This window comes from Semicossyphus pulcher, unplaced genomic scaffold, assembly GCF_022749685.1.
Source record: "Semicossyphus pulcher isolate SPU_LCO1_2020_fin unplaced genomic scaffold, fSemPul1.0.p SCAF_17, whole genome shotgun sequence".
Taxonomy (NCBI): Eukaryota; Metazoa; Chordata; class Actinopteri; order Labriformes; family Labridae; genus Semicossyphus; species Semicossyphus pulcher.
This window is the reverse complement of record NW_027211681.1, coordinates 20,112,309-20,127,201: the sequence shown is the minus strand read 5'-3', so window position 1 is coordinate 20,127,201 and position 14,893 is coordinate 20,112,309. Positions and strand designations below refer to the sequence as shown.

Sequence of the window (14,893 nt, the reverse complement as noted above, 5' to 3'; positions counted from 1 at the left end):
GAAGGCAAACTGTCTAAAAAGGAAAGCGACCGTCAGCGAGGAAAATCAAGAGTTACAACCGGAGCCAACCGTGGACGTCACACATGCAACACTGTCTGGATATCTGGGAAGTGTGCTCCCGCAATTACGTTTTTTTGCCGTAGGTGCCACCAAAGAGAATGAAACTAAGATCTTAGTGATTATGACTAGCTTTGCACAGTTTTTAATTAACACCATTAAGCCTTTACTCTGTGTTGCAACACTGTCTTTCCTGGACTGACTCTGACTCAATTGTTGGCATCTTGAGTTTTGGTGGATGTCCACAGTCCACATCCATTATGAACTGGTCTCTCAGCTGCAACCAACCATCAGAGCAGACAGGACAGAATAAAAAAGAATGAAAGAGGACAACAGAACAACTACCAAAATAAAGAAAACATTGTATATTCAAATTACTACATATTGATATATGAAAAAAGGACCTTTCATTATTATGATTTCTATCCCTCCTTTCTATCTCCCTTTCACTTTCTTTCCTGTCCCATCTACGCGATTAATAGTGAAATTTCCTCCCAAAACCCAGAAATCCCACAGATCCCGACCCATTCCTTACAACTTATTTTCTTTTCTGAAATCAAAGGCAACAAATGTACATTTTGATTAGTTTTAAAACAATGGTTAGATATTCCCTTTAACAGCAGGCCACTTTGTGTTTTTAAAACATTACTCAAACAGGAGAGTATTAGCTGGGGTCTATTTTCAGCTGCAGATTAATACACATTGTCTGCAGCAGCAGTTATTTACAGGAACAGGAGTGTGTATGTGTGACTTACTCACACTTAGTTACAGTGGTTATCTTCATAGTAATGAAGGAACCTGTCAGCCAGTGCAACAAGGGACAGAAAAATGGAGGCCCGTGTCACAAAGAGTAAGCTATATCTGGCTTTACATAAAGATTACACTTATTAGTACTTGTTAGAAATTCTATAACATTGGACTCATAAGCCATTTTTCCACCAAAAGAACACAGAACTTGAAGTCCCAAGAGCTTATTTTGAAGGGATTAAGATAAGATGAGATAGACTTTATTGATCCCCCATTGGGGTAAATTAACTTGTCACAACAGCTCAAAGTAAAGGACAAGGGTAACACAAGCGATAAGGGGAAAAAAAGCAAGCCTTTTCCCCATTGTTGTGTGCATTTCCACTGAGATCTAAAGACCCCTGAAGATAAGACTGATGTGTGAAAGAGTCTGAATGCAGCAAGTACTACCAATCACACATTTTCAGCACTGGAAAAGCCACCCTCAGAGTCCCTACACTTTCAGAAAGTACTATCCTCCTTGCACGGACCATCTTGGGGAATTAAATAAAGTTCCTGGGACTTTATTTTGACACTGGCCCGGTTCAGACCTGGTATTATCCACATCATCATATGTGTCCTGAGTGATCCGATCACAAGTGGTCAGCTCTAAGCACAGCAGTTCACACCTAGCATTAACAAGCCCCTCAAATGCATCTTTAGTGACCAGTTGTGATCGGATCTCACTTTCCCGCTTTCCCACTTTCCCGCCAAAAAACAAATTGCGATGTTATTGAGCCAGGTACAGAGCATGAGAAACACACACAGATCTGTGTCATATCTGCTCCTCTCCTAACGTCTGTCTTCTCCCTGCGCGGCATGATAACTCTGCGTGGATCTCCTCTGGCACATCTCATCCACTCCATTGTTTATGCTTTATAAAGGTTGTTCACGGAAATACGGGACAGATCGTGACCCGATTGAGTCAGGGACAGAGCATGAGAAACACACACAGATCGCTGCGTGATTATAAACTGCTCACTGCTGGATCACATTGGTATAAATTATCATAGATCTCACTCTTGATCATCTCCCCCTTCCCCCTCGTCGGTTCAGGATCGTCCCCTTTTAAAAACTTAAATGCAGTCACTGAATAAATACAGACACAATCTGTACCACGTGATTGTTGCTGTGGATACGGGGAGAGTGGGCGGCGCTTAAAGTGGCCCAGGACGCATGTGTGTTCACACTACCAAACGTACGTGGATAAATGCGTCCCAGACCACCTCCGTATGTGGCCTGAGTGATCGGATCTGAATGTGTCTCGGGTGTGTTCACACCTGTAGTTAAAACACATGTTGATACCAAATGTGAACGGGGCTACTGAGTCCTTAGTTCTTGGGGAAAGTTCCTGTGGTGGAAATGCAGCTAAAGATCTTGTGGAAACTGACTTGTGCTCATCAAATGACGACTTGTCTTGTGCATTTATTCAAAAATAATACATCAAACGATCTGGTAACTTTCCCTCTTGTATTGTGTGGGGGTGTTAAAGAGCATATATTTCTGGAGAACATTTCCATTATCAATAAAATAGAAGTTCAGGGTGCTGACTTTAAGGAGCTGATGGGGTGCTATGATGTGAAGAGAGCCAGCTGTTGTTTAAATAACATCTCTAGGAGAAAGATCCATCCAAAGTCTAGACAACTTTTGTCTTTTCATCACCATTTCTTGATGATCTTTGTCACTTTACTTCCTGCAGGCTCCATGTCTTCTCTTGGCTCCAGCGGCGCCGGCTCTCTGCTGCAGGTTCCCGGAGCTCTGCCGGTCATCAGCCACGCCTCGCTGGGGTCCGGACGCAGCATGAGGCCGAAGATCTTCCTGAGCACCTCTCAGAGCATCGACAGACACTCTTCATACAGACTGAGTCCAGCCGACAGTACGGAGGGATACAGATTCAGCCCGGCTCACAGAATAAACAGACACAGACTCAACTCGGCTCACAGCATTGATGGATACAAGTTCAGCCCGGCTCATCGGATAAACAGACACAGACTGAGCTCCACTCGCAGCATGGACGGATACAGGCTCCATCAAGACCCCAGCACAGACAGACCTGCACTCATGTCCAGCCACAGCATAGAAAGACACAGCTCGCTCAGACTGAGTCCCACGCACAGTGCCAGCAGACGTCCTTCTTACTGGCTCAGTCCTGAAGACAGTTTGGACAGAAACAAGCTGAGTCCATCGTACGTTCCAGAACGTTCAGCCCTCAAGAGACCGGCGTCTTTCCGCGCTGCAAGCAGACAGTTACGGAGACAGGTTGGTGATGATAACTTCTCTGTTCTTCTCTTTACACAACTAATAACTGCCACTAACAACTGTTAGTTTCATTGTCGATTCACTTCTGACCATGGTTGTCGTGATTAATCAATTAATTAGTTTATAAAAGAATTATAAAAAAAATAGTTCCGCAAATCTTCCCATAGTCCAAAGTGTTGTGAAGTTGCTTCTTCTGTTTCAGTCAACATTATAAAACTCTAAGACTCTTCATTTACTCTTACTGGACATGGAAAAGCAGAAAATCCTGACATTTAACAAGTTGCAAACAGCATATGTTGACATTTTTGCTTTAAAGAACGACTTATCGATGATCAAAATGGTTGGCAATTAATTTTCTTTCAGTCGATTAATCGATTTATTAAGTATTTGTTGCAACTGTACTTTGGAACAGAAGGAGTTTTTGCAAATTCTGGCTTTCTCTAATTGTTTGCTTCCAATTTTTAACATTATTTTTCCATTTCCAAATACATGCTCTAAAGTTTTTTTTCCCTTTTCTGTTATACATGCATTTCTTTTCACTAGTGCTAGTATAGAAATCAATTCTCAAGCAAGCAGACTCTTGCTTGTATATGCATGGGTTGTGAAATCCGTCATAGTAATGCAGTGCAGACTACAATACAACCTACAATAAAAACTGTATTAATACACACTGATCAAAGGGATTTATGATACCTCATGTTTACTGTAAGGGATGGAATCAGCTGATTCATAGGTAGAAATCAATTTATGCCTGGAATGAAAATATACATCATGACCTAAATAACAGCAGCAACAAAACATCCTACAATGATGATAATTCCCTTTTGAGTTTTCCATGTCGAGTAAAGTAGATGAAAGAAAATGTCTGACTCATCATCACAGCCTGCTTAAGTCTCTTATTAGCGTCATTAATGCTTAAAGAATACAGAACAGGACTGTGGATTCTCTCCCATGTTTTACAGTGGAGTCGCTCTAGGAAGGGATTACATTTGCAAATTGTGATTGCCATTGCCAAGTTGCCACATATATATATTGTGTAGTGTGTATCTGCATTTTACCATTTTGGAAATGATTGCGCAGCCAAACACATAAAGTGTGTGTGTGTGTGTGTGTGTGTGTGTGTGTGTGTGTGTGTCTGTGTTGTGTCTGCAGGAGGCTGTTCGCTCTGACTCTGTTGATCAGAGCGGCTCAGCTGACGATCTGGCAGAGACTCACCTCACTGTTCCAGCCGCCTCTTCCACCCCGCCACGCCAGCGATCGTCCAGCGTACACACACTGAAATACGCACACGCCCAGAGGGTCATCTCATGCAGGAGCCACAGCCGGAGCCACAGTGAAACCACTGGGCAGGAACACGGACCTGAGCCGGCCATCTGTGGTTCGCAGACACAAACAGATGTGGAGAAGAGGCCCGTCAGCCAGCAGAGCCTGTCCGGTCTGAAGGTCCCAAGCGGGGACTCCAATCTTTCAGCGCCGCCCGGCGCCAATTCGGACCCCAGCCCCCATTTAGACGCCGCAGACGAGGAAGTGAGCCGTATAAACAGTTCTGTTCACACACACTCACACACACAACCTCCTCCCAGCTCCTCACACAAAAGCAGACACCTTTCTCCGAGCCCAGGGGAGCACCGGAACCGCCTCAGCCAATCAGTGTCTCCGGTGTCGGGCAGGAACAGGAAGCAGAGGATGAGCCCGCCACCGGGAGAGGAGCCAGTTACTATAGCAACCCAGCTGATGGACAGCAGTGTTGAGCTGAGAAGGCGGACTCTGTCGTTTGATGCCACAACCCTCTCTCCTAATCAACCGGAGGGAAGTTCTGTGGACGACTGAACAAACTCAGCGAGGCAGGAGAGATTATTCTTTAACGTGGAGGAGCCCGACGTGCTGCTGGAGCACACGAGGGGGGCGGGAGCTGCAATCCAAAACAGGAAGGATACCTGTTTCCTTTTTTTTAGGCCCCGCCCCTCACCTCATCCCGTCCAGTCACAAGATTTTCACAGGATGTTTGAGCAGAACTCTTTCAGGCTGCGCGTGTATGAGTGTGTATGTGATCAAAAAGACCCTTTGTGCTGTTTGCACACGTGATGCACACAGGAAGACGTTTCCTTTTCTTCTATCATAGTCCTAGCTTTAGTTCAGACGCAGTAGTCCCTCCTCCCCGCTATATTTACTCCAACACTAACCTGCCCCTTGCTTGCTCTCCTTCTCCTTCACCTCAAGCCTTGGTCAGAGAACAAGACAAGACAACATGAAAGATACAGTACGGATTAAGTTGCCTGATCAACTGACCTGCTTGTGTAGGTAAACATTTTACATAGAGGAAACACAGCTACTGACTGCAAATAATGATTACTATTATTATCATTTAGTCAGAAGATTATTTTCTTTATAAAGCAGTAAATGTTTGGCCTATAAATACTCAAAAAAAGAGAGAAAAAACTCATCTTTCAGTAGCTTTTTTCCTGCCAAGACTCAAGAATCCAAAGATCTTCTATTCACTATAAAGTTGGACAAGAAAGGTCACAAATCTTCACATTTGAGAGAAATATTCAGCATTTTACTTCAAAAATGATGAATCAGTTATCAAGAATAATTGCCGATTCATGTTTTATTGATTGGCTAAACGATTAATCAGTAAGTTTCTTGCTCCTTAGTGCAGCAATTACAGTAGCTAGTTTTGTTTACAGAAATTGAATTAAAACTTAAAGCTGACAAAGAATTTTATATGTAAATGCTTAATTTGTAAATGCACCCTTATTATGGTGTAGGCATTTTATTGAAAACGATTTCCTCCAAGGCTTGAATTGTACAGCAGCTTGTTAAGAGTGAAACAAAAACAGAATCTTATTTCTAACTAAGAGGATGTTGTTTGTTTTTTAATACGACTGATCTTCCACTTTTCATACCTCTTAATCTACAGTAAACTGCCACTGGACATTTATTTATCATTCTCAGATTGCAGCCAAATCAATCATGGACATCTTAGTGAGGTTTGAGGAAACACTCCCACGCCTAAATCCACCCAGTCAGAAAAAAACCTGTTTGCACTTAGAGCCTCTGAGTTAAAATCGAGTAGTGTGACCTCGGCTTTAGTAGTTTCTACCTCGTTTATTTCCTGATCCCACCTTTTCGACTGTTGAGTCTGCATAGTTTCTCACCCCTGTCCACGTTCCTTCTCTCTCCGTCCTAGTATTCTCAGGGTAGTGCTAGTCCAGATGCAGGTGAGTATGATGAAGCATGTGATCAGAGGTAGACTGCCCCCTGCTGTATGAAGCTGGAGCTGGCCCGTCTCTCCTGACGCTTAAGAGACATTAAACTGTACGGGGTGAAGTTTAAGACAGATGCAGATGTACCGAAAGGGCTTATTCAGGTGATACCAGTGCGTAAAACTTTGTAGAAAAAGGCTGAGATTATATTTTATTAACACAGCAGCGATGATATGAGAACTACAAAGGTGAATTTCTACATTTTTGAATGTCAATGTATCTGCGGATGGATGATGATGAGGATGTTAGCATTATAGAAGTTGATTATAATGATGATGATAATGAGGACTCTGGATGATGCAAATGTTTATAGTATTTTTCCTGCAGGGAATGATGAGCTCACCTGCCGTAACATGATTGGAAAGTGATGGAATAAAACCACTTCCTGTCTGACTTTCATTTGACTCCATAACTTTGCTTCATAATCTATTCTTCCCCCATATATAAAGGGTTAAAATAACCTGTCGCAGTCTTCCAACATCCAAAAATAAAGCTAACACACATCTGCCGCCTGCTGCTGCTAATGAATTTAACATTACTCGAGTACACTTTCTAATTATGGTCTTCTAGCAGATGTTGATTAATATTCTTAACACATCCTCGGATCTTGGTCTCAATACATAATTACATTAGAAAAAAGTTTCACACACAGCAAGAAGGAATTATTTAAACATGATGTGAATAAAAGCAGACGCACAGCTCTGATGTAGGCGGTGGTTGTGGTGGATAGATTTTATTTTTCATATTTCATTTTGCCACTTCAGCATATCACAATAAAATATTTACTCACATGAATATTTCACACTGAAACACTAACAGCATTCAGAATGCATTAAGCTGTCCTGCCTTTATTTCCTTGCCAAGAAAATTTACCAGTTTTTAACAGCTTGCTTCTTCACATTCTATTGGTCAAGCTGCCTGTCAGTCACAATTTTAGCCAATGAGAGACCGCAAATCTACAGGCGAGATTCTGATGGGTCAGACTGACCGAGGGGAACAGAGGCAGACGACGGAGCTACACGGCTTCATGTTCCTCCGTTGTTCCTTCCCTAAATACCTTGCATCCCTTTCTCTAAGGCAGATGGAGCATCATCACTGATCTACATCTATGTTTAATCTGCACCTCACCTTATGGACATGCAGTCAAAGTGTGCATGTGTCTGTGTGTGTGTTCCTTCAGGTGTATATACACGTGTTTCCAGGTGTGTGCGAGTGAGTACGGCTGTGTTTGCGTGCGCGGATATCCATCTGTGTAAGTGAGTAACTGTGTGTGTGTATGAGCAGAAGACAGTTATTCTCGACACAAGAGAGTTACAACTAACTAAGCTGAGCCAGCAGTTGCAGTAGTGAAAATAGATCGTACATCACGTGACTCGAAAATCCTCCAATCCCAGGAGAGGAGGGAACGCCGCTAATCGGCGAGACCGGAAGTTGTCCGTGCTCGCGTCGTTTTCAGTGTCGTTTACGTCGCACCTCCTCATTCTGTCTGTCTGTCTGTTTGTCTTTCTTTCTGTCTGTCTGTCTCTAGAAGGCAGGAGCCATGGGTCTCTGCTGTGTAAGTTTCTGGGGGTCCAGGGTCTCAGTGAAGGGCGGGGCTTGATAGGGGTTGGTGGTTACTATGGTAGCTCCGTTGGCGATGGGGTACGGAGTGGCTCGAGCGTTGTTGGGGGCGGGGTCCAGGTGTTGCCATGTGAACAAGTTTTGGCTGCTGCCGGTTAAGAAGCGACGCAGTGCGCTGAGCGTCAGTACAGCCTGTTAGTAACACACAAACACACACAAGCAATAGAGAAGCTGTTAGTTACACAACTTTAACACACATGATAACTATTATACTGTTAACAATACTAAAAGGGTTTACAGCCAAGCCAGTGGCTTCTATATGCTCAAAATAATAAAGCTTAGCATACATGTTGATGTTTAGCAGGTAAAATGTTTACCAAGCCCACCATCTGTCAAGTTAATGTGCTAAATTTGGCTAACAAGGACAGATAACAAAATACAACTGACACTGAGGGGAATGTCATTGGTTTTTGCAGGTATGATGATAAACAAAATCTTACAAATGATCATTTTGACCTTCTGTTGGCTCTTTGAAAAGTCAAAGGATCACCAATCATCTTCTGGAGGCCATGAATGCATGCACAAAATGTCATGGAAATCCATCTAATAGTTGTCAAGATATTTCAGTATTGACAGACCATTATGGCCATCGCTGGAGCCACCTCTCTACTGTGGCTTAAATAATAAACCAAAACCAGTGACGGTAACAATGTTTACATGACACGTGTTACTCCACACAAACATCAGTTTGCTGCGGACGCATATTTTTTACCAAGCAAATGAACATTTGATTGATATGCGACTTGCAATAGATTACACCCTCCCTACTTAGTATCCTCTCGTCAAACTCAGAAAATCCACGGCAGATTTTTTGTTAATAGTCGGTGCTTTCCAAACCTGAACAACCCCGATGACGTGGTAATTTTGTAAGAAGTAAAAAAAACTTGAATATATTATCCTAAACTTTTAAAGGCTGAATTGTACTTCTAATAACTAGTAAACATTCATATTTAATATCTGCACATTTCTCCAAAGAGAGAGTTCAGAAGTCAAAAGAACATTGATTTTGTTTTCTGCAACACGCTATAAATCCTGTAAAGAAGAATAATGGCATAAGATACACAGAACAATTGGGAAAAAAATGACTTGGCAGTCTGAAATAAGACCTTTTGTATCAAACTGTTCTTTGACACAATTACAGCTTAACCTCCCCTCGTCCTCTGACAGTGAGATGAATGGCTGCTATAGGTTTGGTGGTAAGATTGCTTTAATAGGCTCCATTGGGTTATCGGTGGATGATAAATCAGTCTGGCTACATTTTTTGTACTCGGCAAGAGAAGTCTGAGAGAAGCTCTTTTTTCAGGAGGACCCCGTTCACATCTGGATATTCACACCTGGAAAACATCTGTTGACACCGAGCAGCTCAGCTGGAACAGTTTAAGGATCAGGTGCCTTGCTCAAGGGCACTTTAGTGGGGATAATGAAGGACGGTCAGGCACTGATCTTTCACTGTGACACAATTATAATTACCCCTTCAGGCCCCAGCACCGGTTGCATTGACAATCTCTTGTCTAGTCTGATCTAATCTAAAAAGCTTTATGTGACAAGAGCTGCAGGGATGAGTCCTAATTAGTCAGCATTTGTGCACATCTGCCTCATGTACAGGTCAAGGGAGTGGTCGAGCTGTTCCCATTCTGTCAGTAAAAACCCCACTCGTTAATCCCAGGTAACAAGTGTTGTGTGTGTGTGTGTGTGTGTGTGTGTGTGTGTGTGTGTGTGTGTGTGTGTGTGTGTGTGTGTGTATGTGTGTATGTATGTGTTAGACTAGAGAGAGGGTTTGAGGGGTCCTGGGCAGGAGCCTCTGCTTGTCTTCCATGAAGAAAATGTTCTTAAATCTGTTCATTTCCAGCAGACACTGATAACCCTGGAATACACACAACACACATGATGTGGACACAAACACACATGAATGTACACACAGATAGAGGACAGGTTGACACACACACACACACACACACACACACACAGGTAAAAAAAAACATACAGACCCAGGTAAGGATGGAGAAGAAGCAGAAGGCGATGGTCGCTCTGGCGGCGTCGGAGCCCTGGGACAATGGCAGCTCGTCTGGAGACGTAGCCTGCCACTGATTGGCCAGAAAACAGAAGCCAACAAACCACAGGAAGCTGGCCAGACCTGGAGGCGGGAAACAGAAGAGTAATTAATTAATGTATGCATCATTATCCCCATCATTTTGTACTGTATGCATCTCTTCTTAAAACATACTTTTATAAGAGAAGATTTTTTGTCAAAATTTTACTTGTATTAGCTTGAAATCTTTATTTTTCTCAAATATCTTGTGAAGGAGCATCTTACTTAACAAACATCTTAATTCCTTTGTTGTTAACAATCATATTGACTGTATTTACTAGTATTTAATCTGTAGGTGAATATCATGTCTGAACAATAACAGTAACACCTTAAGTATACAGCCATGCTTGCTGCACTGTGAGACTCGTAGGGCACAACACAGCTTTGAGCTAAATGCTAAAGGCTTTACGCTAGCATGCTCACATGTAACACTAAACTTGCTGATGTTAGCAAGTAATGTTGTACCTGTTCTTGAACCAGTATAACATTATGCACCTTCATTCATCGTAATAGATTGCTAAGGCTAGCTTATTAGCACTAAAGTCAAAGTCTATCTGAGGCTGATGGTAATGTCATTAGCTTTGGTTCCATATAAACCAAAGTATTGCACACATTTTAAAACTGATCTGATGATGGTGCTGGATGAAAAGTAGGGAATCACCAAGTTTATAAAAATGTGTGTGTTCCACTGGGGATCAAATGTTTGGACAACATTTTTTCCAATATATCCAGTAGATATTGAGATGTTAGCGTAATAGATATGTGAAAACTCAAGTCAGTAAAACCACATTATCATCTGGATTAAGCAAAGGAGCACGGTAGTCTGTAAACTTTAAAGGTTTCTTGTTGCTTGCTTTTGATATCGTTAGACAGAGCAGGGCAGGCTGTTTCCTCCAGGTTACAATGTTTGTGCTAAACTGAGCTAAGATAGCTAGCTGATAGATAGATAGATACATAGATAGATAGATAGATAGATGGGTGTACTATTGATCCCAAACTGGGAAATTGTGGCGTTACAGCAGCAGGTTATCAAATGAACTACAGCACAGGAGAAAATAAATACACAGTAAAAATAACCCTCACACTAGAAGAAGGAATATTTACATACAGGAATTCTAACAGCAATTATAAATAATAACCCCAACTATATTAATCTAAAATATAAACTAACATATATCTGAAAAGTAAACAAACATTACAGGGAGGTAGAGGTGTTAATGTACCATACAGTCTTCACAGTTGTAAATGTGCCATAACAGTGTACAGAGATGTTCAAGATGAATCATGTGCAAAGTTTAGCAGTAAAATTAATCATGTGCAAAGTTTAGCGGGAGCATAACAAAGGGCTGTAGTTTCATATTTACTGTAACAACGAGAGTGAGAGTTAAAGGCTGGCAACAAAGTGAAAGTCCTCTCAAGTTGCCTCCAAGAATTGGAACTTGTCACATATGAGGGGCATTTTTTTGCACCCTCAAAGAAGTATAGTAACAGTGGCTTTGTCTCACAAAAAAGGCCTTGGCGGAGCTCTGAGTGCCTTGTAGTTTCTTTTATTTTCCTGGATTTGGCTTCACTTTGTCCTATTTTTAATCTGCTACAGTTTCAGATCTTTCATGAAACTTAAGCCTTGTCTTTTCTGACATGATGCCTTTTGTACCCTGGTTAATGAATACTGATCTACACGCTCTTTTATATTTCACATTTGTTGGACAGCAGTACGTTTATGCTTCTGTGTACCTGAGAAGACGAGGTCCAGCAGGACAGCACGTCTCCTGTCCTTGACGCTGCTGATGGAGGGAAAGTAAACGTCCAGGATCAGGAAAAAGATGCTGCCGAGGAAACAGGCCACGCCAATAGTGACGCCGTAGTTACAGGCGTCCGCGTTGTTGTTGAAGACGCAGAGCAAACGCTCGCTGCCGATGTTGATGTAGCCCTCGTTGACGATGCAGCTGAACACCACCATGGAGAAAATCTGCAGGGAGACACACGTGGGCTGAGTTATTATCTAACAGACAGAAGAGAATTAAGTCACACTGGAGCATGAATGCCTTTCATTCCTCATACACACCACAAGCAGACGTATCACTGCAATCACTGCTTCAAGACTCAAAGATACACTGATAGTTTTATATAAAGTTATCTTGTATGAACAAACAAGTGAGGAAGGTGTTTAAACCCTTAACAAGCTGTTTAAAACGGACAAAAATGTGGGAATTAAAAGAACAAGAGAGCCTCAGAGAACAGCTGATCAGAGCAAAAGGCAAAAGACAAAGGCAGAAGAAGAAGAGAGCCAAACAAGCCCAGGTCATAAACAAACCCTGTCTCTTCACCAAATCACTCCCCAGGAAGAAAAGTCAGGCACATTTACACACTCAAAGGAGAAAGTGAGAGACTTTGTAAAGGTAACCTTCAGCCATCTGTTGAGAGATGTAGCCTTAGCAGAAAATGATTTGATCCATCTTTTCTTTGTTTTTTCAGCCATAGTAGATTACTGTTTACTTGAACACTTGCAGAGAGCGGAAAAGCAGCCGCTAGCTCCGCCTACCATCTCTGGCAGACCAACCACTGCTGGGTGATGGAAAACACGTCACTGACTGGGCGCCGCTTGTGATTTTTTCCTTGTATGTCGCCACAGACAGCCAGCCTGTAATACTGCAAATGCAAAGGCTTTCATCAGTGGGCCATAGGCTCCATCACCATAGATAGTGACTTAACAGACATTTATTTACATGAAAATGAAGATTATCACTTTAAAATACAAAAATTACAGGTAATAATGGCTCATTTTAGATTAATATCTGCTTCATAACCAGATACACAGAAATGTGTGATTTATTCATTGGTATGATTTGATGTTGCAGCTAGCAAAGATGGAGCTAATTTAAACCATTTTATGTACCCACCAGAGGCTTAAACCTTAATATACATCATGATTTATTTAGTTAATTTAAATGTATTAATGTCCTGAGAGTAATTAGTTACTGGAGTGTACTGGAGTAAAATTTTGGCTTGCAAAATGTCAGGGAGAAGAACTATAAAGTAGCATTGAATTGAAATGCCTGTACGCCTCCTCAATATTGCACTGAAGTAAGAAGATATTTACATCCCCACTCTGCTGCCCTTTTTCAATTGATGTTATTTGATTTTGATTATCTTGATGCTTTCCTTTGACTTGATTCTGTTTCTCCTCCTGTGCTTTATTTCACTGCTGAATTTGCTTTGTTGTGAGGAGCTCCGGCCAATCGTTCATGACAAACCAGGTTGGGCTAAATTGAATTCTGAGACACAGAGACAGAGGAGACAGAGAGGAGGTTTCTGTGCTCCTGTTGGCTGTCTGTGTGCCTCCTTAAAAAAGGCACATTACTTCCTTCAGGGCAAACATTAAACGCTGCGTGGTGACTCACAGCCGCACGGAGATGATACAGAGAGGTGTTACATTCTGGTTAGCGGGCATTTTAATCCAACACATGAGCTGCATCTAGACACAAAGAGGCTCCACAGAAACATATGGTAATCAGACTCTGCTGCTGAACCTCCAGCTGCATCACTCACATGATAGCTCTTCATTTCACCGAGCTGAAATTAGCACAGAGCAAAGATTGAACTCTAAAATGCTGATTCTTTAATACTGATTTATATGAACCACGAGCTGGGTGGATAAATGAGCAAAGAGCGAGAGACACAGACAATGTGAATGAGACAGAGGGGGGGTTGCAGGTAGGCCTGTTCATTGATACAAACCCGCACATTGCAGGGGAGGCTGACTTACCCACGACATCAGTCTGAGGATGGTGCGGGGATGCGTGAAGAAGGCGACCGGATCGAAGTTGACGCTCCCGGCCTTCCCGGCGCCGTACGCGCCCGCTGGCTGCATCCCTCCGGCTTGCTGCTGCACCGACGCACCGCTGAGAGAAGGAGAGGAGACGGAGAGAGAGCAGCTCCGAGCGGCGGCGTCCTCCAGCCCAGTGTGAAGTCACAGCGCGTCACCGGGAGCTGCTGTCAGTCTGCACCGCAGAATAAACCGTCTGCTCATTATTGGATTCAATTTAAGTCATACAATTAGCTTATTTTTGTGTTCAACTTTGTTGTATTGTATTTATTTCATTTAAAGCATTTTTTAAATCAGAATTTTTTCTTTAATTATGTATAGATTTTTTTCCTGTAAAAAAGACCCTATAATACATTTCCTATTCCAGGCTGTTGCAATATTATTTAGGAGAAGGCTAGACAATATTTTAGAATGATGATTTATTGCCACGTTTTGTGGATTGATATACTGATACAATTAAGTGTTATTTTAAGCTACAATTATTTGTTTCACACATGTAAGAAGAGTTTTGTTTGGCAAAGCAGCAGAGCTTTTGTCAGGAGGATTGGCACAAGGATGATAAGCAAACTCCCCCTTGAATACATACAATCCAAAACAGCCAAAATTGGCCAGAAAGATATTTAACCTGTATTTTTCATTATGCCAAAATCCCCACATACCAATCTGCAACCACCAGGGCTGAGAAATGAGTCTGCAGTTCCTCGAATGGCCACTTGAGGCTGGTTCCAAAAGCGAGTCAATCCCTGTAGAGCCCCATGTTAAAATGCCCAACTTCACAGCAGAATGAAACATGTTTACAGCCCATTACAAAACCTGTTTTGGTCTCTATAGCAAAGTTCCCAATTCATGACAACTGTATGGGAAACATTTGATCAAACTTACCGATCAAATTATATAAAACTGACTCTCAGGAGTTTTTAATTGGTCATTAAATAGTCTCTTTATGACCTTCAAATATCTTCTAAAGGAAACACTGATTAAAAATTACCTCAA

General features: G+C 42.1%; 2 protein-coding genes across 2 annotated transcripts in view; one reads left to right on the top strand and one right to left on the bottom strand.

Moving 5' to 3' along the window:
- Positions 1-4,970, top strand: part of cacna1hb (calcium channel, voltage-dependent, T type, alpha 1H subunit b) — a 56,504-nt gene extending 51,534 nt beyond the window's left edge. Inside the window, exons 33-34 of the mRNA XM_069665263.1 lie at positions 2,540-3,099; positions 4,252-4,970. Of these exons, the coding sequence (XP_069521364.1) occupies positions 2,540-3,099; positions 4,252-4,929 (1,238 nt within the window). The 3' untranslated portion in view covers positions 4,930-4,970. The remainder of the gene's footprint in view (positions 1-2,539; positions 3,100-4,251) is intronic.
- Positions 4,971-7,070: 2,100 nt separating this feature from the next.
- LOC138594245 (synaptogyrin-3-like) lies at positions 7,071-13,945 on the bottom strand. The gene is made up of 4 exons (XM_069665271.1): positions 13,841-13,945; positions 11,809-12,043; positions 9,974-10,119; positions 7,071-8,117 (listed from the first exon to the last, which is right to left on the bottom strand). Exons 1-4 carry the CDS (start codon positions 13,943-13,945, stop codon positions 7,890-7,892), a joined length of 714 nt encoding a protein of 237 aa, XP_069521372.1. The 3' UTR covers positions 7,071-7,889.
- Positions 13,946-14,893: the final 948 nt, after the last annotated feature.